Raw genomic sequence first — 25,489 nt, forward strand, 5'->3', positions numbered from 1 at the left:
GGATTTAATCTTGTATTCATCTGATGAGCCTCCTACTATTGGTCCAGTACATGAAATTGGCTCCAGCTGGTCAGGCATGCTACAATCTTAGGAAACACAATTTTTTTTACATTTCTTTTTTCATTAAAATGGAAAAAAGAAAAAAAAAACAGAGAAACTTTACAAATATAATTCAGTTTTGTGTCCACAGCGCCTAGGCAAAGCTAAGTTCCTCCATGGTACCGGACTACAATCTGGCTGGTAATAGAGGACAGATGGAAGCGGGGATTAAATTGTTGGTTGTCTTTTACAATGGAGACACAGAGTGTGGACATACATCATCAAGATTAATTCATTTACCCCCCTTGCTTTTAAAAATAGAGAAATTTATGGCATCCATATCATTTAAATGGAGTATGTCTGCTAAGGGAACAGAGCAGCTCACTAAAATGTAATATTTAAGTGGGAAGCCTAAGGGTACCGTCACACAGTGCCATTTTTATCGCTACGACGGCACGATTCGTGACGTCGCAGCGTCGTATGATTATCGCTCCAGCGTCGTAGACTGCGGTCACACGTTGCAATCACGGCGCTGGAGCGATGCCGAAGTCCCCGGGTAACCAGGGTAAACATCGGGTTACTAAGCGCAGGGCCGCGCTTAGTAACCCGATGTTTACCCTGGTTACCAGCGTAAACGTAAAAAAAACAAACAGTACATACTTACATTCCGGTGTCTGTCCCCCGGCGTTCTGCTTCTCTGCACTGTGTAAGCACCATAGCCGGAAAGCAGAGCGGTGACGTCACCGCGTCACCGCTGTGCTCGCTTTCTGGCTGGCCGGCGCTCACAGTGCAGAGAAGCTGAGACGCCGGGGACAGACACCGGAATGTGAGTATGTACTGTTTGTTTTTTTTACGTTTACGCTGGTAACCACGGTAAACATCGGGTTACTAAGCACGGCCCTGCGCTTAGTTACCCGATATTTACCCTGGTTACAAGCGAACACATCGCTGGATCGCTGTCACACACAACGATCCAGCGATGTCAGCGGGTGATCAAGCGACGAAAGAAAGTTCCATACGATCTGCTACGACGTGCGATTCTCAGCAGGGTCCCTGATCGCTGCTGCGTGTCAGACACTGCGATATCGTAACGATATCGCTAGAACGTCACGAATCGTACCGTCGTAGCGATGAAAATGGCACTGTGTGACGGTACCCTTAGGCAGAAATATATATGCAAGAATCCATTCATGTTGTGTAATATCCAGATCAGCTGAATTTCATCAGGTGAGGTGGAAAGCAATACACCGTGTCCAAGGTGATCTGTTATTTGACCTCGGCTAATTGGCAGACAGGGCAGGGGGTCTTGTGTGCCGGCCATAAGAATGCCATTACTAATGTCACTCATCGCATCACTGAGAACGGGAAAGGAATTCTATTCCCACTATATTAGGACTAATTCCTAAGGGTCCGAGTCCTCCGTATACGCACGGCCATGAACGATCAGCTGCTTTCAGTCGCTCTAAAGCCTTAGATCTGATTTCCGGCCTTGCTCTTAATAAGTCCCTCTGGGCAGTCATTCTGCAATCATATCCTGAGCTTATTAACTATTACAGCCAGTAAGCCTAGATAAAGACATTCTGTCTTCACAGCATTTCTTCTGCTGCCTATAGATCTTGTATCCCGTGATCCTCCATGACAGGCAATGGATATTTTGATCTCACAACAAAAACTACCATTTGTTGAACCAAGAAGTGATCAGAGACCTTTTCTCTTTGGTTTTTGGAATGTGATGATTAGAGAGTTGCAGTGATAAGCAATAAAAAAAATTTAAATCATTGTGTGTTTATTGATTTTTGCTTAAGAAAACTTAACAAAATGTAAAACAAAACCCATCCTTATTACCCAAGTCCTCCATAAGATACATGGAGAATAACAAGCATGGTAGTGTACATGCACCCGCAGGGTCATTGAGGTCAGAGACAATTGTCATAGATATATGTGAGAGTTGTTCAGCCTCCACTCACGCCGGTGATTTATTTTCATTTCACAGTAGACAACTCCATAGTATTTTAGTAAATGCTCCAGAGCCGGTACAGACATGGCCAACAGATTCACAATAAGCCCTGGCGACTCCTCATCAGCTCTCTCCAGGAAACGTCCAACCATCAATCCTGCGAGCCCATGATTCATCACACTTGACCTCCACGTTTCTTTTTAGGCATTTTCCCCTCTCTTGGATCAATAGCCATTTTATTTTGTTGACTAATTCTGAAATTGTCTGTTCGCGGTGTGATAGCCAGTGCTTTACAGTTAGTGTCCTTGCCATATACAACATGCTGGCCACGGCACTTTTAACATGTTTGTCTGTCCCCAAATCCTCCACATATCCCAGGGAGGACACATATGAAGGGAGAAGAGGTTACGGCTTTCCTTACTATGTCCAGCTTCCCATTCCAAGAGGTCTCCGGACACGAGCACAACATAATATAGGCGGTCTGCCGGGTGAACATTACACTCGGACGCTGTCCTGCATCTAATCTAAATGTTGGCATTTTGTACACCCATTGTGATAAATTATGAGCCTCATTCAAGCACAAGTGCAGTACTATCTGTAAGAATTTCCTGCCCCTGGCGCACCTCTATAGGTCCACTATCTCCTTTCTTCCCACTTTTCTCTTTTTTGTCAACACCAGATCGGCAATTGATGTATATAGAGTGGAAATGGTGCCGGCTGTGCAGCTTGTAATGGCTGTGCATTGTATGATCATTCATGGGCACAGACCCCCACATATTCAGTGACTCCCCATGATAGTAATGGCATAGATGCAGGAGCTTATAAAATTGTCTGTGGGGTATCATGTACTCCTCCTGCCAGCAGACAAACTCCTTTATCCCTGCCCCAGACAATATGTGTGTGTCAGCCTGTGAATGCGGCTTTGCCTTCACCCCTCAAACTCTTCAAGGTGAAATAAATTCGGTACCTAGGGGTTCTCAAATGGAGGAAATTCTGCTAGTCTGATCAACCATAACATTAAAATCACCTGCCTAATATTATAGACTCATGTAAACGAGCCCAGTTTTGACCTGTTGAAGCATAGACTCCTCTGTCCTGTGGTTTCCAGCACCATGATAGTAATGGCAGATCCTTTAAAGCCTTTAGGTTGTGATGTGCAGGCCCCATAGTTAGCAGCTGTTTAGCAGCATATCCCATCGATATTAGGAATTTGGGGGCTAGTCCACAACATTTTGATCTCTGTTGAATCCCTCAAACCATTCAGAAAAATTCTTGCTGTATGGCGGGGTGCATTATCCTGCAAAACAAAAAACTTATTAGGGAATACCATTACTGTTGGGGAGACAGTACTTGGTCTGTAAAAATATTGGGGGTACATATCACAGTAACATTCATGGGAATGTCAGGATTCTAGGTTTCCAGGCAAAACATTGTCTAGAGCATTACACTGCCCCCTCCACCCACCGACTTGTTTTTGTCACATAGTGTATCCATGTCCGTCTTTTACCGAGGTCGGTGGCCCCAGCTGTCGACATGAGGTGCAAGAAATATGGCTGATGCCGTCATCTTCTTCCATTGTTTCATGGTTAAGGTCTCGCGTGGCATTTTCAGCAATGCACAGGAGCCATTATGGGCAGTATTGGTGGCCAGGGGCTTCAGAGCCACTTATTGGGCAATGTGATCTGACCTCTATCATAGACGGCTATAACTTATTTTGCAATTTTTACTACATTAACTGTTCTATGGGTCAAATCTGGCGATCCATGACTGGATAGCATCCGTGATCCGACATTTTAATTACCAGTTGATTTGTTGGATTCTGTGTTTGTCTTAGAATTATCGGTACAATTAATAAGATAACATTTTGTATTTGTATTTGGGCTTTTTCAGTTCTTCATTTGATCACATTGCACTACTGATCCATCATAACATCCAGAGTGCTGGTAAAAAGAGAGCTGTAAAGTTAGTGTGAACAAAGCTTTAGCAGTGTTAGTATTCTTTGCTCTACATTAGTTATTAGCTTTTCATGTTTCCATGAGATAGACAGAAGAACTTGTAGCAGTAGCTATAAATATTATCAATGTGTGACTTTTTTTTTAGTTTAGTTATTTAGCTGAAATTTAAATTTTTTCTCTTGAGATTTGTTGCAGTTTCTTACGGGGCTGCAAAATCTAAACTTCCAGGACTAGGACTCTGTACGGATGTTATATTGCTCCCTAATTAGGAACGCAACACCTGCACTTTCCATGGTGCATCACAACCAGCGTTAGAGAACCATAGATTTCTTTCTTTTTCTAATTCTAATTCTGTGAAATGGCAAAAGGTCCCGATGTCTGTAATAAAGATACAAATAATCCGGTATTACACCTCTTTGAAAGTATTAAATGTAATGTCAAAATGATACCCCCCCCCCACCCACCCTTCAGCAGTTTATATGGTCATGTTGCTTTGTGAAAATGTCATCCACATGTCTTTTTATGTAATCTGCTGCTCCCTGACTGAAAAATTGCTGTTGTAATTCAAATGCAAATGAGGCTATAATGCTCTGGGTGTGATCAGAGCACTTCCCAGGCCTGTTCAGGGTGTGATCAGAGCACTTCCCAGGCCTGTTCAGGGTGTGATCAGAGCACTTCCTAGGCCTCTTCTGGGTGTGATCAGAGCACTTCCCAGGCCTCTTCTGGGTGTGACCAGAGCACTTCCCAGGCCTCTTCTGGGTGTGATCTGAGCACTTCCCAGGCCTCTTCTGGGTGTGACCAGAGCACTTCCCAGGCCTCTTCTGGGTGTGACCAAAGCACTTCCCAGGCCTCTTCTGGGTGTGACCAGAGCACTTCCCAGGCCTCTTCTGGGTGTGACTAGAGCACTTCCCAGGCCTCTTCTGGGTGTGATCTGAGCACTTCCCAGGCCTCTTCTGGGTGTGATCTGAGCACTTCCCAGGCCTCTTCTGGGTGTGATCTGAGCATTTCCCAGGCCTCTTCTGAGTGTGATCTGAGCACTTCCCAGGCCTCTTCTGGGTGTGATCTGAGCACTTCCCAGGCCTCTTCTGGGTGTGATCTGAGCACTTCCCAGGCCTCTTCTGGGTGTGATCTGAGCACTTCCCAGGCCTCTTCTGGGTGTGATCTGAGCACTTCCCAGGCCTCTTCTGGGTGTGATCTGAGCATTTCCCAGGCCTCTTCTGAGTGTGATCTGAGCACTTCCCAGGCCTCTTCTGGGTGTGATCTGAGCACTTCCCAGGCCTCTTCTGGGTGTGATCTGAGCACTTCCCAGGCCTCTTCTGGGTGTGATCTGAGCACTTCCCAGGCCTCTTCTGGGTGTGATCTGAGCACTTCCCAGGCCTCTTCTGGGTGTGATCTGAGCATTTCCCAGGCCTCTTCTGGGTGTGATCTGAGCACTTCCCAGGCCTCTTCTGGGTGTGATCTGAGCACTTCCCAGGCCTTTGCCTCCCTGACTCTATGCCTCGCCCATTCACGCCTTTCTTAGTCTGCGTGACACCTCATTGCATTGTCTCGGCCACACAGTTAGTAAGCAGTTAGTCAATCAGTAGAAGATGTGATGGGTGGGAAATGTTGTGAGTCGGCAGAGGCCTGGGAAGTTCTTTGACACACCCAGAGCACTTAAGCATCATTTACGTATCAAGTAAAGCTGCAATTTTGTAGTCAGCAGAAGCTTACATAAGCAGAGGTGTGGGTGCATGACCTCTTTCCCAGAACAACATAACCACAGAAACGGCTTGGTGGGGATGAATTGTTCTGACATTGCCTCTTTGTGGGGTTCTGAAACCCAGCACCCCATCCAGTCAGTTGTTACTTGCTTTGGTGACAACTTGATGTGAGCACTGAACAACGCAGCTCCTTATAATGTGTAGTGACCTCTGCAAGGTATTGCACAACGGCTCCTATTGAAATGATTAGGGAGCCAAGTCACCAAAGCTTTTATGCCAGAAAACTTTTGTAAAAGTTTTGAAAAGCCTCAACATTGCACAATGGGGAGTTGCGCACAAATGTTGCGACTTTTGTCCCTTTGCTGCTTCTCTGGCTGGAGTAGCATTGCTGCTGAATCACATGTCGCTCAGCTGCTGTGCCTAATAAATTAAATGGCATATGCCTCGTAATGAATTCGGCACATCTTTCTGCCTTTCATTAAGACTAGCATGCAATGCCCCACTCTTTATGATCCGGCCCCTAAAAGCTGTTCTGCAGTATCCAGCAGTGGCCACTACACATGGATGGGTCATCAATATGTTGTGGCTAGACAGCCCTTCTAAAGTCACCCATTATTTATCCATTTCTGCTTTGGCAGGATGGTCAGCTCTCATCGTACAGTTAGCCCAGTGACACAGTATAAAGTAAGCGCTGAGCTTTGTTGAGGTGGTAACCCATCACTCCTTTAGGGTTCTGATGGTGGCCTCCATTCTGCAGAAACTGATGTTTAATCAACTATACTAATTAGGGAGGACGGTGCTTCATAAGAGTGGCTAAATAGCTCCATGCCCTTACACAGACCCTCCATGGCATCAGCGGGGGTCGTACCCACCATCAGACCCACACTAATGGGATAGTCATAGTATGTATGGCGATCATGTATGTACATCTCTGTATATCATCCGCTGCACTCTGCTCCATTCTAGTGACTAGGAAAATAGTAGTTTTTTTCCTTTCTGATACAGTAACACATTTTCCGGTCTGTTTCTCAGGGCTGTTGGTGCTGTGCCAGCATGCAGATGGGTAGTGTAGGAGCTGCTGCAAGTCACAACCAGCCTGAGACAGATCGTCAGGATGAGGATGGCAGAGAATTGGGATAAGTGAGCACAATATAATGCCATATTTCTGCCATTGTCCCTTCTTACCGCCTGCAATCCTTGTAAATCTCCATGCGTTGTTTTCTAGATCATGTAATATGCTGCTTATTACAGTAATTATTGCTTGCTTCAATCAAAACTGATGTGTGATACAAACCCTGATGGCAGGGACATGGAGGAAAAAAAAACAACTAAACTTAAAAAAAAGACACACTGCCAATCTAAATTCCTGTTTCTAGCCACCGTTGAAAAAAGATGTTCATCCTTTGTGAAGAAAAAAAGGGAAAAATAGACAGGCATTTACTATTTTCCTTGATATATCCCCCCCCCCCAACAATTAAATCATAAAATGTGCCTTGTGAATAAATGAGATTAGCCTGGGCATGAACTGGTTAATACATTTAGATAGTGTATGTAAGCGGTGGACTTCAACTGTAGTTTGTAGTATATACCGTGCACTATATAATATACACTGTGCGCTATGTAGTGTATGCTGTGCAGTATATACCGTGCACTGTGTGGTGTATACTATGCGCTATATGCACTGCTCAAAAAAATAAAGGGAAGGAACACTTAAACAACAGAATATAACTCCAAGTAAATCAAACTTCTGTGAAATCAAACTGTCCACTTAGGAAGCAACACTGTTTGACAATCAATTTCACATGCTGTTGTGCAAATGGAATAGAAAACAGATGGAAATTATTGCCAATTATCAAGACACACTCAATAAAGGAGTGGTTCTGCAGGTGGGGACCACAGACCACATCTCAGTACCAATGCTTTCTGGTCACTTTTGAATGTTGGTTGTACTTTCACACTCGTGGTAGCATGAGACGGACTCTACAACCCACAAAAGTGGCTCAGGTAGTGCAGCTCATCCAAGATGGCACATCAATGCGAGCTGTGGCAAGAAGGCTTGCTGAGTCTGTCAGCGTAGTGTACAGAGGCTGGGGGCACTACCAGAAGACAGGCCAGTACACCAGGAGATGTGGAGGGGGCCGTAAGAGGGCAACAACCCAGCAGCAGGACCGCTACCTCAGCCTTTGTGCAAGGAGGAACAGGAGGAGCACTGCCAGAGCCCTGCAAAATGACCTCCAGCAGGCCACAAATGTGCATGTGTCTGCACTAACGGTTAGAAACCGACTCCATGAGGATGGTCTGAGTGCCCGACGTCCACAGATGGGGGTTGTGCTCACAGCCGAACACCGTGTAGGACGCTTGGCTTTTGCTACAGAACACCAGGATTGGCAAATTCGCTGCTGGCGCCCTGTGCTCTTCACAGATGAAAGCAGGTTCACACTGAGCACATGTGACAGACATGACAGAGTCTGGAGACGCCGTGGAGAGCGATCTGCTGCCTGCAACATCCTTCAGCATGACCGGTTTGGCAGTGGGTCAGTAATGGTGTGGGGTGGCATTTCTTTGGAGGGCTGCACAGCCCTCCATGTGCTTGCCAGAGGTAGCCTGACTGCCATTAGGGACCGAGATGAGATCCTCAGACCCCTTGTGAGACCATATGTTGGTGCGGTTGGCCCTGGGTTCCTCCTAATGCTGAACAATGCCAGACCTCATGTGGCTGGAGTGTGTCAGCAGCTCCTGCAAGATGAAGGCATTGAAGCTATGGACTGGCCCGCCCGTTCCCCAAACCTGAATACGATTGAACACATCTGGGACATCATGTCTTGCACCATCCACCAACGTCACGTTGCACCACAGACTGTCCAGAAGTTGGCGGATGCTTTAGTCCAGGTCTGGGAGGAGATCCATCAGGAGACCATCCGCCGCCTCATCAGGAGCATGCCCAGGCGTTGTAGGGAAGTCATACAGGCACGTGGAGGCCACACACACTGCTGAGCATCGTTTCCTTGTCTTGAGGCATTTCCACAGAAGTTGGATCAGCCTGTAACATCATTTTCCATTTTGATTTTGAGCATCATTCCAACTCCAGACCTCCGTGGGATATTAGTTGAGATTTACATTGATAATTTTTAGGTTTTATTGTTGTCAACACATTCCACTATGTAATGAATATAAAGATTTACAACTGGAATATTTCATTCAGTGATATCTAGGATGTGGGATTTTAGTGTTCTCTTTCTTTTTTTGAGTAGTGTAGTATATACCGTGCTCTGTGTGGAATATATCGTGAGCTATATAGTATATACTGTGTGCGATATAGTATATACCGTGCTCTGTGTGGTGTATACCGTTCGCTATATAGTATATACCATGCTCTGTGTGGTATATACCGTGTGCTATATCGTATATACCGTGCTCTGTGTGGTATATACCGTGCGCTATATAGTATATACCCTGCGCTGTGTAGTATATACCGTGAGCTATATAGTATATACTGTGCACGATATAGTATATACCGTGCGCTATATAGTACAGGGTGGAGCGCGGTAATTTGCTGATTTGGGAATGAAATAAAAAAATTATGATCATTAGAAAAATTTATTTTATATTTTAATTATACTGAACAGTAATGGAATTTTTAAATTACATGGTTTTAAATAGTGTATCTGGCAAATGTCGACCTTCGCTATCCACACACTGCTGCATACGTTTTCTGAAGTTTTCATGAACTCTAACAAGCATGTCCACTGGTATTCTGCCAATTTCAGCTTCAATATTGTTCCTTAGGTCTTCCAAGGTGTTGGGACGGTTGATATACACCTTAGACTTCAGGTAACCCCAAAGGAAAAAATCGCATGGGGCTAAATCTGGTCAGCGTGCTGGCCAGTTCACATCTCCCCTCAAAGAGATAAGCCGTCCAGGAAACATTTGCCTCAAACAATTCATGGTAACCCTCGCTGTGTGTGCAGTGGCACCATCCTGTTGGAACCATGTATCCTCTAGTTCCATTGCCTCAAGAGCCGGCTGAAAATAATCCTGTATCATAGACAAGTACCGTTCGGAGTTCACAGTTATGGCACGACTGTTTTCCTGAAAAAAGTAAAGACCAATGATGCCTACTCGTGATATGGCGCACCACACAGTGACGCGGTCCGAATGCAGAGGTCTCTCGTGAACTTCTCTGGGGTTTGTTTCACTCCAGTAACGCATATTTTGTTTGTTTACACACCCACTGAGGTGAAAATGTGCCTCACCAGAAAAAAACACAATTGCGTCACGGGGTATCGTTGCTAACATGTCTTCACAAGAGGTCCGCCGTGTCAAATAGTCCCGTGCTGACAATTGTTGGACCACGCACATTTTATACGGGTGAAAATTCAGTTCATCATGAAGAATCCGGTGGAGAGAACGTCTTGAAATGCCAAGAGCAAATGATTGCTTCCAAGCAGAGCGTTTCGGAGATTGCAGTACTGCTGCTCTAACTCTCTCGATGTTTTGTGGTGTTGTAATCCTTCTCTCAGGTCCCCTTCGTACACATGACACATTCCCTGCTGTTCTGAATGCATTCACCCAATTTACAATTGATTGCCGTCCAGGAACACGTCCGCATGGAGGAACAGCGAATTGTAAACGAAAAGCACGCTGCACTGCAATGATCGAGTGGGCATTTGAAAAATACGCTTCAACACAAAATGACCTCTCCTCACGTGTCCACTGCATGATGGCAACTGAAAGGCGGAGGAATACAAATCTCCCATCAGCCACTGTAAGCCACACCCACTCTCCCCTCTCTTCGACCGACAGTGCCGCCACAGCATGCAGTGCAAAAAAGCAAATTACCGCGCTCCACCCTGTATATACCGTGCTCTGTGTGGTATATACCGTGCGCTATATCGTATATACCGTGCGCTATATAGTATATACCGTGCACTGTGTAGTATATACTGTGTGCTTTATAGTATATACCATGCTCTGTGTGGTATATACTGTGCGCTATATAGTATATACCGTGCTCTGTGTGGTATATACTGTGTGCTATATAGTATATACCGTGCTCTGGTAAATACCGTGCGGTATATAGTATATAACGTGCGCTGTGTAGTATATACCGTGCACTGTGTAGTATATACTGTGCGCTATATAGTATATACCGTGCGCTATATAGTATATACTGTGCGCTATATAGTATATACCGTGCGCTATATAGTATAGACCGTGCTCTGTGTGGTATATACCGTGCGCTATATAGTATATACCATGCGCTGTGTAGTATATACCGTGTGCTATATAGTATATACCGTGCGCTACATAGTATATACTGTGCTCTGTGTGGTATATACCGTGCGCTATATAGTATATGCTGTGCGCTATATAGTATATACCATGCTCTGTGTGGTATATACCGTGTGCTATATCGTATATACCGTGCTCTGTGTGGTATATACCGTGCGCTATATAGTATATACCCTGCGCTGTGTAGTATATATAGTGGTCTATATAGTATATGTTGCATGCTGTGCAGTGTATGCCGTGCTGTACAGTATATACCGTGCGCTGTGTAGTATATGCTGTGCAGTGTATGCTGTGTGCTGTATAGTATATATATTGTGGTCTATATAGTATATGCTGTGTGCTGTGTAGTATATACCGTGCGCTATATAGTATATACTGTGCGCTATATAGTATATACCGTGCGCTATATACACTGTGTTCCAAATTATTATGCAAATTGGATTTAAGCGTCATAAAGATTTAATTGTTTTGTTTCTCAAATAAACTCGTGGATGGTATTGTCTCAGGGCTCAATGGATCACTGAAATCAATCTTAAACACATGTGATAAATAGTTTTCCAGGTGATTCTAATTAAAGGAAAACTACTTAAAAATGATGTTCCACATTATTAAGCAGGCCACCGGTTTCAAGCCATATGGGAAATAAAAAGGATCTCTCTGCTGCTGAAAAGCATTAAATAGTGCAATGCCTTGGACAAGGTATGAAAAAATTAGATATTTCATGAAAACTTAAGAGTGATCATCATGCTGTGAAGAGATTTGTGACTGAAACAGAGCACAGACAGAGTTCATGCAGATAAAGGCATAATGAGGAAGGTTTCTGCCAGACAAGTTAATTGGATTAAGAGAGCAGCTGCCAAAATACCATTACAAAGCAGCAAACAGATATTTGAAGCTGCTGGTGCCTCTGGAGTCCCTCGAACCTCGAGGTGTAGGATCCTCAAAGGCTTGCTGTGGTGCATAAACCTACTATTCGGCCACCCCTAAACAGTGTTCACAAGCAGAAACTGTTGCAGTGGGCCCAGACATACATGAAGACTAATTTTCAAACAGTCTTGTTTACTGATAAGTGTTGAGCAACCCTGGATGATCCAGATGGATGGAGGAGTGGATGGTTGGTGGATGGCCACCATGTCCTAACAAGGCTGCAACATCAGCAACGAGGTGGAGGAGTCATGTTTTGTGCCAGAATCATGGGGAAACAGCTGGTAGGGTCCTTTAAGGTTCCTGAAGGTGTGAAAATGACCTCTGCAAAGTATATAGAGTTTCTGACTGACAAGTTTCTTCCATGGTATAAAAAGCAGAAATGTGTCTTCAGGAGCAAAATCATCTTCATGCATGACAATGCCCCATCTCATGCTGCAAATATACCTCTGAGTCATTGGCTGCTTTGGGCATAAAAGGAGATAAACTCATGGTGTGGCCACCATCTTCCCCTGACCTCAACCCTGTAGAGAACCTTTGGAGTATCATCAAGCAAAAGATCTATGAGGGTGGGAGGCAGTTCACATGAAAACAGCAGCTCTGGGAGGCGATTCTGACTTCATGTAAAGAAATACAAACAGAAACTCTCCAAAAACTCACAAGTTCAATGGATGCAAGAATTGTGAAGGTGATATCAAAGAAGGGTTCCTATGGTAACATGTAACTTGGCCTGTTAGGATGTTTTGGAGTTAAATATCTCTTTTGTTCAGTGAATGTGACCTCTTAATGCTGCAAATTCCACAAATGAGCATTTTCAGTTCTTTAAAACATCAAATGTTTAGAAATTCTACTGTGCTTAATAATTTGGAACAGTGCATTTTGAGTTTTTATTCATTTTGGAGATTATACTGTTATCATTGGGAGGTTTATTGAATAAAATTTGTTGTATAGGAAAATCAGAGAAAAATGTAATTTGCATAATAATTTGGAACACCGTGTAGTATATGCTGTGCAGTGTATGCTGCGCGCTGTGTAGTATATATATTGTGGTCTATATAGTATATGTTGCACGCTGTGTAGTATATGCCACACGCTGTGCAGTGTATGCTGCGCTGTATAGTATATATCGTGCGCTGTGCAGTATATGCTGCGTGCTGTGCAGTGTATGCTGCGCTGTATAGTATATGTCGTGCGCTGTGCAGTATATACTGCGTGCTGTGCAGTGTATGCTGCGCTGTATAGTATATGTCGTGCGCTGTGCAGTATATGCTGCGTGCTGTGCAGTGTATGCTGCGCTGTATAGTATATGTCGTGCGCTGTGCAGTATATGCTGCGTGCTGTGCAGTGTATGCTGCGCTGTATAGTATATGTCGTGCGCTGTGCAGTATATGCTGCGTGCTGTGCAGTGTATGCTGCGCTGTATAGTATATGTCGTGCGCTGTGCAGTATATGCTGCGTGCTGTGCAGTGTATGCTGCGCTGTATAGTATATATCGTGCGCTGTGCAGTATATGCTGCGTGCTGTGTAGTGTATGCCGCGCTGTATAGTATATATCGTGCGCTGTGCAGTATATGCTGCGTGCTGTGTAGTGTATGCCGCGCTGTATAGTATATATCGTGCGCTGTGCAGTATATGCTGCGTGCTGTGTAGTATATACCGTGCGCTATATAGTATATGCCGCGCTCTGCATAGTATATACTGTGTTCATTCTCTGCTCGCACACGTTAGGTCACCTTGTGTCTCCAGATCCCTATTGCTTTGGCAAAGCCTTGATTGTTGTGACTTCCCGAGGTCCGCAGACCTCACCGGATGATCTTTCTCCAGGATGTTCATGTCGTCCCTCATAACTGGGAAGGACTGGCAGGCTCCTGGGATCATGCTGGTATTTGTTTAATTATATTCATGTCAGATTATTCTGATAATGAGATGGAGGATGAAAGCAGAGATGATGCCAAGATGCAGCCATTCTACCCTGCCACGTTCATGTGCGTAGCCAAATAATGTTTTGTGGCTGCCAGGATTTCCCAGTTATATTCTCTGTGTGTGAGGGCTACAAGCAGAATGCAGCTTTTCACTTGGCGAAGGGCCCGTCTGCTTCAGTGGAAGCCATTGTGTATGCAGCGCACGCAATGTGCACAGTGTTCTAGTACCTGGAATGTGTGATGGGAGGAATAGAAGGTCCCCTCGGATCGCTCCTTTCCTGCATGATTGATAAATAGACAATTCCGACATTTATCAGCCTTGTTACGTTCTTTTATGGGGCTTTTGTACTTACTGAGTGATGAGTTTCTACATTGTTCAAGATCATAGAAGAAGCTGCTGCTATCATTTGTTCTTTAAAATCGACCATGATGAGGAAGACATTTTCCTCATCTTCTTGATTTAGCAGAAACTGCACTCCCAGAAAGCGACAGATAATAATAATCAGCAGAGTAAATAGACTTATTGGGGTTTTCAGCTCCTAGAAACGTGGACCCCCAAACTATTTCTGTCATGCAAAATAAAAAAAAACGAATAGTTCTCGCCCTCCCCAAGTCCAACGACGGCTCCCTGACACTACTTTGCAGTTTGTGTTTTGACTTTAGTGGGGATGTTCTTTCAACAGGTGACATCACCGCTGCAGCCAATCACTGAGCTCAGTTGCTCTGCAGCTGTAGATGGCACAAGACTGTGGACTCGGTGCTTGGGTACAGTAGGTATGGGAGCTGTTGGCGTGATGTCACTGTTGCAGCCAAAGCACAGAGATTTTTTATTTATTTTTTTTCCATGAGCATCAATATGGTTTAAAAAAGAAGCCCACCTACTGTATCAATAGATAATTAAGAAATATGTCTTTTTTTAATGTGATGACTCAAAGACAAATTATTTTTTAATTAAAGTTTTTCTTCTCAAAAAGTTTGTCTTCTATTTTTTCTGTTAGGAAGGATCCTTTGTGGGCCTTGGGGTTATGAATTTGTCCGTATTGTAGCATCTCTTGCAAGCTGCAGGTTTATCTTAAAAATAAACTGTAAGCCGGCGTCCACCATCCCCAAACTATTTATATGCGCATGTAGCTTTTTCAGTGACCAGCAATACCTTTACATGGCTGATCCATTCCTCCATTACTGAGAAATCAGCTTTAAAATTGATCTGCGAATGAGGCTGAAGAGCTTTTTGTGGACCAGAAGTCTTTGTCACTCCAGCTCTATTCCTCGCTCAGCACCGCCTCCTTCTGCTTCTTAACTAACAGCCTCTATGCTGTGTGACTTCAGGCAAAGGAGCCATCAGTCAAGTAGGAGGAGGCGGCGCTGGGCGGGGAGTAGAGCTGGAGTGACAGAGGCTTGAGATCTACAGATGGCTCTAAAGCATCATTTACATATCAATTCAAGCACTGATTTTTCAGTAATAGAGGAAAGAAATGCTCATCTAAAGGTACTGCTTGACTTGTCTTTGGTTGAGCTACATGTGCATATGAATAGTTCTAGGAGTGACTTCTTACTGACAGATTGATTCCATTTAAAATCCCTAAAAATTGGACAGTTCCTACCAACAATAATGACTATTCTCTATCCGTCTCTCTCGCAGATTGATGTTCTAATGTCTGCTTTAAAGACTGCCATATCTAATCAGTCGGAAAAAACTGAAGAGACTGAGGTTTCCGAAGATATGTCAGAACCGTATGGAGCCTTGGAGATGACGGAGGCAGATTTTCTACCAGAATACCTTTCTAGATTTCAGGTGAGTTGAAATTGGGGGGAAAGAAATCTTTAATATGTAAATCTACAGTCTTTCTGTTTGTCGTCCTGACATTTTCTTCTTCACACTTCACTGAATGGAAAACACATTAAATTATATGTAAATCATCTTCAGTAGGAAATTGCACAAGGGGGATCCAATATGCAAGGTCACATGCATCATATTTTCTTCTGCCTTTGTCTGCCCGGAGTCTCCCAGCCCCCGCTGTCTCTCTAAGAAGCAGAAACCTATTAGCTAAAGTGTTGTTGTAGGACCATTACTCATCCTTGAAAGCTGTCTTATGTTAACACAAATCACTAAAAGCAAAGTACATAAAACTGCTACGTCATGTCTCCAGTAAATGACGATCTCCCTAGTAAATGGCAATTATTGCATTACATGGAGGAAAAACTAGATTTTCACTTGTGGTAACACCCATGGCAATTGGCTCTGACTGTTCCGAAGGCTAAACAGAAAATATTCTGGGGCCGTTGTCCCCTCTTGTGGATGTTCAGTTAATGTTCGTTATTGTGGAAGTGTACAATTTGGGAGCAGCCCGGCATTCCATGGTAGAATGATTTGTCTTAGTCTGTTCCAATGATGACTGCTTTAGTAAATTCTCGTCTCCTTAGAACTTTACATTGCATTGTGGTGTTCCTCTAAAATGCCTGGAAAAGTGAATAAATTGTGAGATTGTCATCAGGTTTTTGTACCCCAGTTTTTTTTAATCACACATGTTGTCACCTCACATTGTCCTAAGGAACACCTTCAAATCATTCTTACAAATATAAGGGACTGATTTCCTACCAGGAGGTTAGATGATGAGTAAGATGCAAGTCGAAACGTGTACACTACCATTCAAAAGTTTAGGGTCACCCAGACAATTTTGTGTTTTCCATGAAAACTCATACTTTCGTTAATCAAATGAGTTGCCAGATGAATTGAAAATCTAGTCCAGACATTGACAAAAAAAGATTTTTATTTGAAGCAATAATTTTCTCCTTCAAACTTTGCTTTCGTCAAAGCATGCCCCCTTTGCAGTAATTACAGCATTGCAGACCTTTGGCATTCTAGCAGTTCATTTGCTGATGTAATCTGGAGAAATTTCACCCCATGCCTCCAGAAGCCCCTCCCACAAGTTGGTTTGGCTTGATGGGCACTTTTCGCATACCAAACAGTCAAGCTGCTCCCACAACAGCTCAATGGGGTTGAGATCTGGTGACGGTGCTGGCCACTCCATTACAGATAGAATACCAGCTGCCTGCTTCTTCCCTAAATAGTTCTTGCATAATTTGGAGATGTGCTTTGTGTCATTGTCCTGTTGTAGGTTGAAATTGGCTCCAATCAAGCGCTGTCCACAAGGTATGGCATGGCGTTGCAAAATGGAGTGATAGCCTTCCTTATTCAATATCCCTTTTACCTTGTACAAATCTCCCACTTTACCAGCACCAAAGCAACCCCAGGCCACCTTATTACCTCCACCATGCTTGACAGATGGCCTCAGTCACTCTTCCAGCACCTTTTCAGTTGTTCTGCATCTCACAAATGTTCTTCTGTGTGATCCAAACACCTCAAACTTGGATTTGTCTGTCCATAACACTTTTTTCCAATCTTCCTCTTTCCAATGTCTGTGTTCTTTTGCCCATATTAATCATTACCTTTTATTAGTCAGTCTCAGATATGGCTTTTTCTTTGCCCCTCTGCCCTGAAGGCCAGCATCCCAGAGTCGCCTCTTCACAGTAGACGTTGACACTGGCGTTTTGCGTGTACCATTTAATGAAGCTGCCAGTTGAGGACCTGTGAGGCGTCGATTTCTCAAACTACAGACTCTAATGTACTTGTCTTGTTGCTCAGTTGTGCAGCGGGGCCTCCCACTTCTCATTCTACTCTGGTTAGAGCCTGTTTGTGCTCTCCTCTGAAGGGAGTAGTACACACCGTTGTAGGAAATCTTCAGTTTCTTGGCAATTTCTCGCATGGAATAGCCTTCATTTCTAAGAACAAGAATAGACTGTCGAGTTTCACAGGGAAGTAATTTTTTTCTGGCCATTTTGAGAGTTTAATGGAACCAGCAAATGTAATGCTCCAGATTCTCAACTAGCTCAGCTCTGCTAACATACTTGCTCAAGGGTTTTCAAGGGTATTCTAACCATCTATTAGCCTTCTTACACAGTTAGCAAACACAAAGTACCATAAGAACACTGGAGTGATGGTTGTTGGAAATGGGCCTCTATACACCTATGAAGATATTGCATTACAAACCAGACGTTTGTAGCTAGAATAGTCATTTACCACGTTAACAATGTATAGAGTGTATTTCTGAATCATTTAATGTTAGCTTAATTGGAAAAAACTGCTTTTCTTTCAAAAATAAGGACATTTCTAAGTGACCCTAAACTTTTCAATGGTAGTGTAGGTCCTGCCATTGGTACCTGATGTGCTTCTACAAAGATAACATTCAAAGTTTTCTAACATTCAAAGATTTCTTTTAAAGGGATTAAATAAAAGCTAAGTTTTATACAAAAAACTAATCGCCTTTCATCGCTGGATCACACCACCTCATTATTTGCATCTACAGACACAAGTTTACAGTTCAGAGCAGGCAAGTCATTGGACAATGGCAGACACAACACATGATCTGAAGTGAATGAAAAGGGAGTTCCAGCACAGATAGTGCTGTCAAAATGCTAATAAGGGCCAGCCGCTAAAAATGAGTGGGTGGCAAATTGTAGAGCTTAAGATCCAGAACCATTCCCTGCACCTCTTAGAATGGCATGTGCACCAGAAGCAGTTTTAACTTTTAAAGGGAATCTTTCAGCATGTTTTTGCTATATTATCTGACAGCAGCATGAGGTAAGGATTGAGACCCTGATTCCAGTGATCACTTAGTTTACTGGGTGCAGCAGTTATGATTAGAATTACAGTTTTCCCTGCTACATAGCTCAGTTGTTCACCTGTATATAACCTGTTCCACACTAGATTTCTGTGTACATTGCATAGTGAAAGAGCTCCTAATCAATGCTGGGCGCATTGGTTGGACTAGGAGGCACGAGACATCTAGTTCTTTAGTGATAATCTCCTGCTTATAAAACACTGATTATAATGAAACCACAAAACCCAGCCAAGTAAGTGACACATTGCTGGAATTGGGGTCTCTGCTCTTACATTGTGGTGCTCTCAGATTACATAGCAATAGCCCAGTGACAGATTCCCATTAAGGGATAGGGACTGCCTGCCCCTACTCTTCTACAGGTTTTGTGTGAAAGGAGCTGTAGACTGTAAGCAAAATGTATTTGTAATAATACTAAGCTTAAAGGGCTTGTCTTTTTTTTTTTTTTTTTTTTTTTGAGTTTGCCTAAAGCTAAACCTCTGACAGGGTGTCCCGCTATTGGCTCCTTTCACAGCAGTCTAAATTCTGCTGAATTAGTCTCTCATCGTCTTTGAGCCGATTGCTGTCGATTATGCTTTTGCATTTTAAGGTAATGTGTATGGCAAGAGGCTACGCAACAAGATAAGTGATTGTAATGGCTTCCTAAAATCTGCAGAGTGAAGATTAGAAAATAAACAAGCCTTGAATTGTTTCCACCATCACTTGATGGTGATGGAAGCAGCACTTGAACACAAGGCATTTTATAGTCTGCATCTGAGGGTTGATGATATAACGCAATGTTCCCGAAGCCTACATCTAGGGAGCATTAGTTCTTATTTTGTTTGAAACTAATAATAATAATTTTATTTATATAGCACCAACATATTCCACAGCGTTTTGCAAATTATAGAGGGGATTTGTACAGACAATAGACATTACAGCATAACAAAACTCTAATGAGGTAATCATTTCATATATTTTTAAGGATCATGTGGTTGTGTATTATACAGTATAAAAGTGAATAACACGACCTGCTATTTAGTTGTTACTGTGATGATTACTTTGTTGATAAAGTGAAACAGAAAAACCCTGTAACCTCTTATTACTTTGTTCTCACAATGTACACCATGTTCCCAATTATTATGCAAATAATATTTTTCTCGGATTTTCCGTCTAATAAAAATCATCACCCATTAGAGTATACATCAAATTTTATTGAAGAAACCTCCCAATGATAACAGTATAATCTCCAAAATGAATAAAAACTTACAATGCACTGTTCCAAATTATTAGGCACAGTAGAATTTCTAAACATTTGATATGTTTTAAAGAACTGAAAATGCTCATTTGTGGAATTTGCAGCATTAGGAGGTCACATTCACTGAACAAAAAGCTATTTAAGTCCAAAACATCCTAACAGACCAAGTTACATGTTAACATAGGACCCCTTCTTTGATATCACCTTCACAATTCCTGCATCCATTGAACTTGTGAGTTTTTGGAGAGTTTCTGTTTGTATTTCTTTACATGAAGTCAGAATAGCCTCCCAGAGCTGCTGTTTTCATGTGAACTGCCTCCCACACTCATAGATCTTTTGCTTGATGATACTCCAAAGGTTCTCTATAGGGTTGAGGTCAGGGGAAGATTGTGGCCACACCATGAGTTTATCTCCTTTTATGCCCATAGCAGCCAATGACTCAGAGGTATATTTGCAGCATGAGCTAGTGCATTGTCATTCATGAAGATGATTTTGCTCCTGAAGGCACGTTTCTGCTTTTTATACCATGGAAGAAAGTTGTCAGTCAGAAACTCTATATACTTTGCAGAGGTCATTTTCACACCTTCAGGAACCTTAAAGGACCCTACCAGCTGTTTCCCCATGAATCTGGCCCAAAACATGACTCCTCCACCTCCTTGCTGACGTCGCAGCCTTGTTGGGACATGGTGGCCATCCACTACTCCATCCATGGTCCAATCCAGGGTTGCTCGACACATCAGTAAACAAGACTGTTTTCAAATTTAGTCTTCATGTATGTCTGGACCCACTGCAACCGTTTCTGCTTGTGAACACTGTTTAGGGGTGGCCGAATAGTAGGTTTATGAACCAAAGCAAGCCTTTGAAGGATCCTACACCTTGAGGTTCGAGGGACTCCACAGGCACCAGCAGCTTCAAATATCTGTTTGCTGGTTTGTAATGGCTATTTAGCAGCTGCTCTCTTAATCCAATGAACTTGCCTGGCAGAAACCTTCCTCATTATGCCTTTATCAGCACGAACACGTCTGTGCTCAGAATCGGCCACAAATCTCTTAACAGTACAATGATCACGGTTAAGTTTTCGGGAAATATCTAATGTTTTCATCCCTTGACCAAGGCATTGCACTATTTGATGCTTTTCAGCAGCAGAGAGATCCTTTTTCTTTCCCATGTTACTTGAAAACTGTGGCCTGCTTAATAATGTGGAACATCATTTTTAAGTAGTTTTCCTTTAATTAGAATCACCTGGAAAACTAATTATCACACGTGTTTAAGATTGATTTCAGTGATCCATTGAGCCCTGAGACACAATACCATCCATGAGTTTATTTGAAAAACAAAACAATTAAATCTTTGATACTTAATCCAATTTGCATAATAATTTGGAACACAGTGTATGTGTTGATGTTTCTTATGACAGCTAGTTGGCAACATGGGGACTGTGTAATAGAAACCGTTTTATTATCCATTGTTCACTTAGTGTAAAAATGGACATAGAATTGTACTTATTTCACGTTACTCGTTCTGTCCCAACATACAGTACCGGTCAAAACTTTGGATACATCTGTTCATGCAATAGTTTTCATTGTTTGTATTGGAATGTGCACATTATAGACTCAGACTAAAGGCAGCAAAGCTACAAAGGAACATACAGCTCTAGCAAAAATTAAGAGACCATTGCAAAATTTTCAGTTTGTCTGATTTTTTCCTCTTTATAGGTATATTTTTGAGTAAAATGTAAATTGTTTTTTTATTCTATAAACCACCGACAACATGTCTACGAATTTCCAAGCAATAAATTTTGTCTTTATTTTCTGAAAATGAGAAATGGTCAAAATAACAAAAAAAATGCATTGCTTGCAGACCTCAAATAATGCAAAAAAAAAAAAAACAAGTTCATAATAATTTAGAAACAACAATACTAATGTTTTAACTCAGAAAGAGTTCAGAAATCAATATTTTGTGGAATAACCATGATTTTTAATCACAGCTTTCATGTGTCTTGACATGCTTTCCACCAGTCTTAAACACTGCTTTTGGGTGACCTTATGCCACTCCTGGTACAAAAATGTAAGCAGTTTTTCTTTGTTTGATGGCTTGCGACTATCCATCTTCCTCTTGATTACATTCCAGAGGTTTTCAATGGGGTTCAGGTCTGAAGATTGGTCTGGCCATGACAGGGATTTGATGTGGTGGTCCTTCATCCACACCTTGATTGACCAAGCTGTGTGGCATGGCGCATTGTCCTGCTGGAAAAACAAGTCCTCAGAGTGGAGAACATTGCCTGAGCAGAAGGAATCAACTGTTTTTCCAGGATAACCTTGTATGCGGCTTGATTCATACGTCCTTCGCCGAGAACATCCTGCCCAATTCCAGCCTTGCTGAAGCATCCCTAGATCATCACCAATCCCCCACCAAATTTCACAGTGGGTGCTTCTCATTGATGAAAGACTTTTTTTCAAGCTTTCATGACCTTAAGTCCTGCCTCTAGGAGCCTGTTACGAACTATTCTTGCCGTGCACTTCACCCCAGCTGCCATTTGCTATTCCTTTTGTAGGTCACTTGATGTCATCCTGCGGTTGCTGAGTGACATTCGAATAAGATGACGGTCATCCCGGTCAGTGGAGAGTCGTTTTTGCCCTCTGCTGGTCTGTAGCTTTGTTGTTCCCAATGTCTGCTGCTTGACGTTGTTGTAATGGACTGCTGTCTTAGAAACTTTAAGGATGGAGGCAACATAACCTAACTCTCACTGTGTCCCTTTGCTAGTAAAGCCAGAATTGAGCCCTTCTTTTCCTCACTCAAGACTTTTCTTTTCAACTCCTTTGGCATGGTTAAAAGTTATTTTTTCATTCCTGTTACTTTTGGGTATTACTAGCACTTGTTTTGCTAATCAGAAGCACATTAAGTAGAATGAGGTGCACTCTGGTAGGAATTCAACTGACACTGGAATGGAATGGCTGTCAGACATGTAGAAAAGCTGATTTTTATAAAACTGTGCAGTGGTCTCTTAATTTTGCCAGAGCTGTATATGGAAAAAAAAAGAGTAAAGCAACAAGATTTAAACAAGACAGAATATGTGCTAGGCCTTCAATTCCTTAAAGTGAACCTGTCACACCCCCCCCCCAGGCATTTTTAACGAAAACTCATCACTCGGGGCCTCCGTGCGCTGGGTGCCGCCTCCACTTCCTTCATTAACGTCCCCGGCGCCTGCGCTGTAAGTTCCCATCATGTGATGGGAGTCGAAGAGCAGCGCAAACTGCGCGTGCCCGAAAAAAAAACTTAAAGCACAGGCGTCAGGGACGTTACTGAAGGAAATGGAGGCGGCGCACGGAGGCCCTGAGTGATGGCTGGAAGGCGTTTTTGTCAGTGGAGAAAAGACATGCCCCCTTGACAAACTACAGGTAGGAAAGGAAAATTCTAAAAACGTATAGTTCCGCGTTGGCAGGGACCCCAACTAAGAGCCACCTTGACAGAATGCAGCATTAGTGCTTCACAAGGTGGCTCTTTTAGTTAAAAAATGCCTGGAGGGGGTGACAGGTTCCCTTTAAAGTACCCCCATTTTATAATAATGATTTACATGGTCTTCATGAGGTATCACCTGGAATGGCTTCCAGTGAACCTGTATACCTCATCAAATGTTAACTTGTGGAATCCCTGGTCTTCAGAAAGTGTTTGCGTCCATCTGTTGCACTGGCTCAGCATAATATAAGTGCAATGTGTAAGCAGTTGCACTTTTACACTGCAGCCATTAACAGACAAAACCTAGAATAAAAACAATAATTGGATAACCTGCAGTAAGTAAATAAAAGTAATATATGTAAAAAAGCATAGGGTACTTAGTTGACACTATTTTGATCAGAAGAATATGGCAAGAACCACTCAACTAAGAAAAGAGTAAACGACTGTCCATAATTAATTAAAGACTTGAAAGTCGGACAATCTGTAAAAGTGCAGTCATTAAAACCATTAATATCTCTTTGATGAAATTGGCTCTCATGAGGACCATCCCAGTAAAGGAAGACCAAGAATTACATGTAGTGGAAAGGATAAGTTCCTCAGACTTAACAGCCTCAGAAATCACAAATTGACAGCGTCTGAGATAAGTCCTCATAAATGATGCACAGACATCAGATAGCAGACACCTCTCAAATTCAACTGTCCAGCAGAGACTGAGGGTGTGGGTCAATTGTGGCTGCCCTCCTTTTCTTGATCTCTTAACTCACACTTTGTTAGAGCTAATTACTGTGTAGGGTTTTTTTTTATTCAAGTAGGTTTTGGAGTGTAGGAGAAATTCGCAGTAATGAGGAAAATATTTTTATAATGTTAGATACCAAAAAACATAATTTATTTCTGAGCCATTTGACTTCTAAAAGCTGTTTCAGTGCTCTGCCTGCATGTACATGAGACATAACAGCAACAGCTTCATTGGTCAATGCAAAAAGGGTGATCCAAGAAGTTAATTATTTTTTTTTGTCTTCCTATCAGGACTTGAGTACAAAACTTCGCTCTCTTGACAAGATTGAACCTGCTAGCCTTGTGAGTAAGACCACCACCTTCGTACAACAAAGGCTGCCAGAATGTGAGACGCCAGACATTGAAAAATATGAGACTTCTCTTAAAGAATGGGAACAAGAACAGTCTGCGCTCATCACGAGAGAGAAGGAGTTGAGAGAAAAAGCAAAGTTGCAGTATGAAGCCCTGCTTGCATCCAGGGCCACGTCCACTGCCTAACACCTTCCATGTCTGATGCACATTGTATATAGCCCCTTTGGAAGCTAGCACAAGCTCTTTTTTCTTTTGATGTACCACTCATTTCCCTCCATGTACTTGCATCATGTTCTGGCTCTAACGTCATTTTGTAGCATGCCGAACTTTAGACTTAAGCACCATGAAACTTGCCTAGATTCTCTTGTTTTGTTGAATGTTTTATTTCTATTTAGTCTATAAAGTACAAATATGGTGGAAAAATGACTTGACTTTCTTGATAAATACCAACTCTCTTTTCTCCCCACCCCCTCCGAATATACAATTCATCTAAGTAAAATATGGAGACTTGCAATTCATATACTTGACATTTGTGGAAGTATACAAGTACATAACAGTCTAAGTTTAGATTTTTCATCTTAATTTGTCACGACTTTTGCATTTAATACTTTTACAAGTGAAATGTCAGAGACGTAATAAAAATACACATTCATTATATTCCTTTTCTTTTTGTTGGGGACAAGGAATCTCTTCTAATTTGCTGTTGCCTTTTTGCTTGTCTGCAAATGTAAAACCTGGTAATATTGTACCCCAATTTCATGCCCATTAGGCTGGTGTGTTTTGGATCATTGTCCTGCTGCATAACCCAAGTGTGCTACAGCTTGAGGCTAGAGAAGGCTACAGCTTGAGAATAGATGGCCGGACATTCTCCTTCAGGATTTTTTCATAGACAGCGGAATTCATGGTTCCATTTACCACAGGAAGTCTTCCAGGTCCTTAAGCCGCAAAGCAGCCCTAAACCATCACACTACCACCACCATATTTTACTGTTGGTATGGTGTTCCTTTTCTGAAATGCTCTTTTACTTCTACGCCAGATGTAATGAGACATACAACGTCCAAAAAGTTCAGCTTTTGTTTCATTAGTCCACAAAGTATTCTCCCAAAAGTCTTAGGGCTCATCAAGATATTTTCTGGCAAAACTGACATGAGCCTTTATGCTCTTATTGCTCAGCAGTGGTTTTCATCTCGGAACTCTGCCATGCAGGTCATTTCTTTCTTATGGTGGAGTCATGAACAC

The 25,489-nt window shown here is 42.6% G+C and overlaps 1 protein-coding gene across 1 annotated transcript in view; it reads left to right on the forward strand.

Annotated features, from left to right (window-relative positions):
• The window catches only part of MRPS27 (mitochondrial ribosomal protein S27), a 116,493-nt gene extending 91,820 nt beyond the window's left edge, over positions 1-24,673 (forward strand). Inside the window, exons 10-11 of the mRNA XM_077287901.1 lie at positions 15,435-15,587; positions 24,191-24,673. Coding sequence (XP_077144016.1) covers positions 15,435-15,587; positions 24,191-24,436 — 399 coding nt within the window. The 3' untranslated portion in view covers positions 24,437-24,673. The remainder of the gene's footprint in view (positions 1-15,434; positions 15,588-24,190) is intronic.
• Positions 24,674-25,489: the final 816 nt, after the last annotated feature.

This window comes from Ranitomeya variabilis, chromosome 1, assembly GCF_051348905.1.
Source record: "Ranitomeya variabilis isolate aRanVar5 chromosome 1, aRanVar5.hap1, whole genome shotgun sequence".
NCBI classification, from domain to species: Eukaryota; Metazoa; Chordata; class Amphibia; order Anura; family Dendrobatidae; genus Ranitomeya; species Ranitomeya variabilis.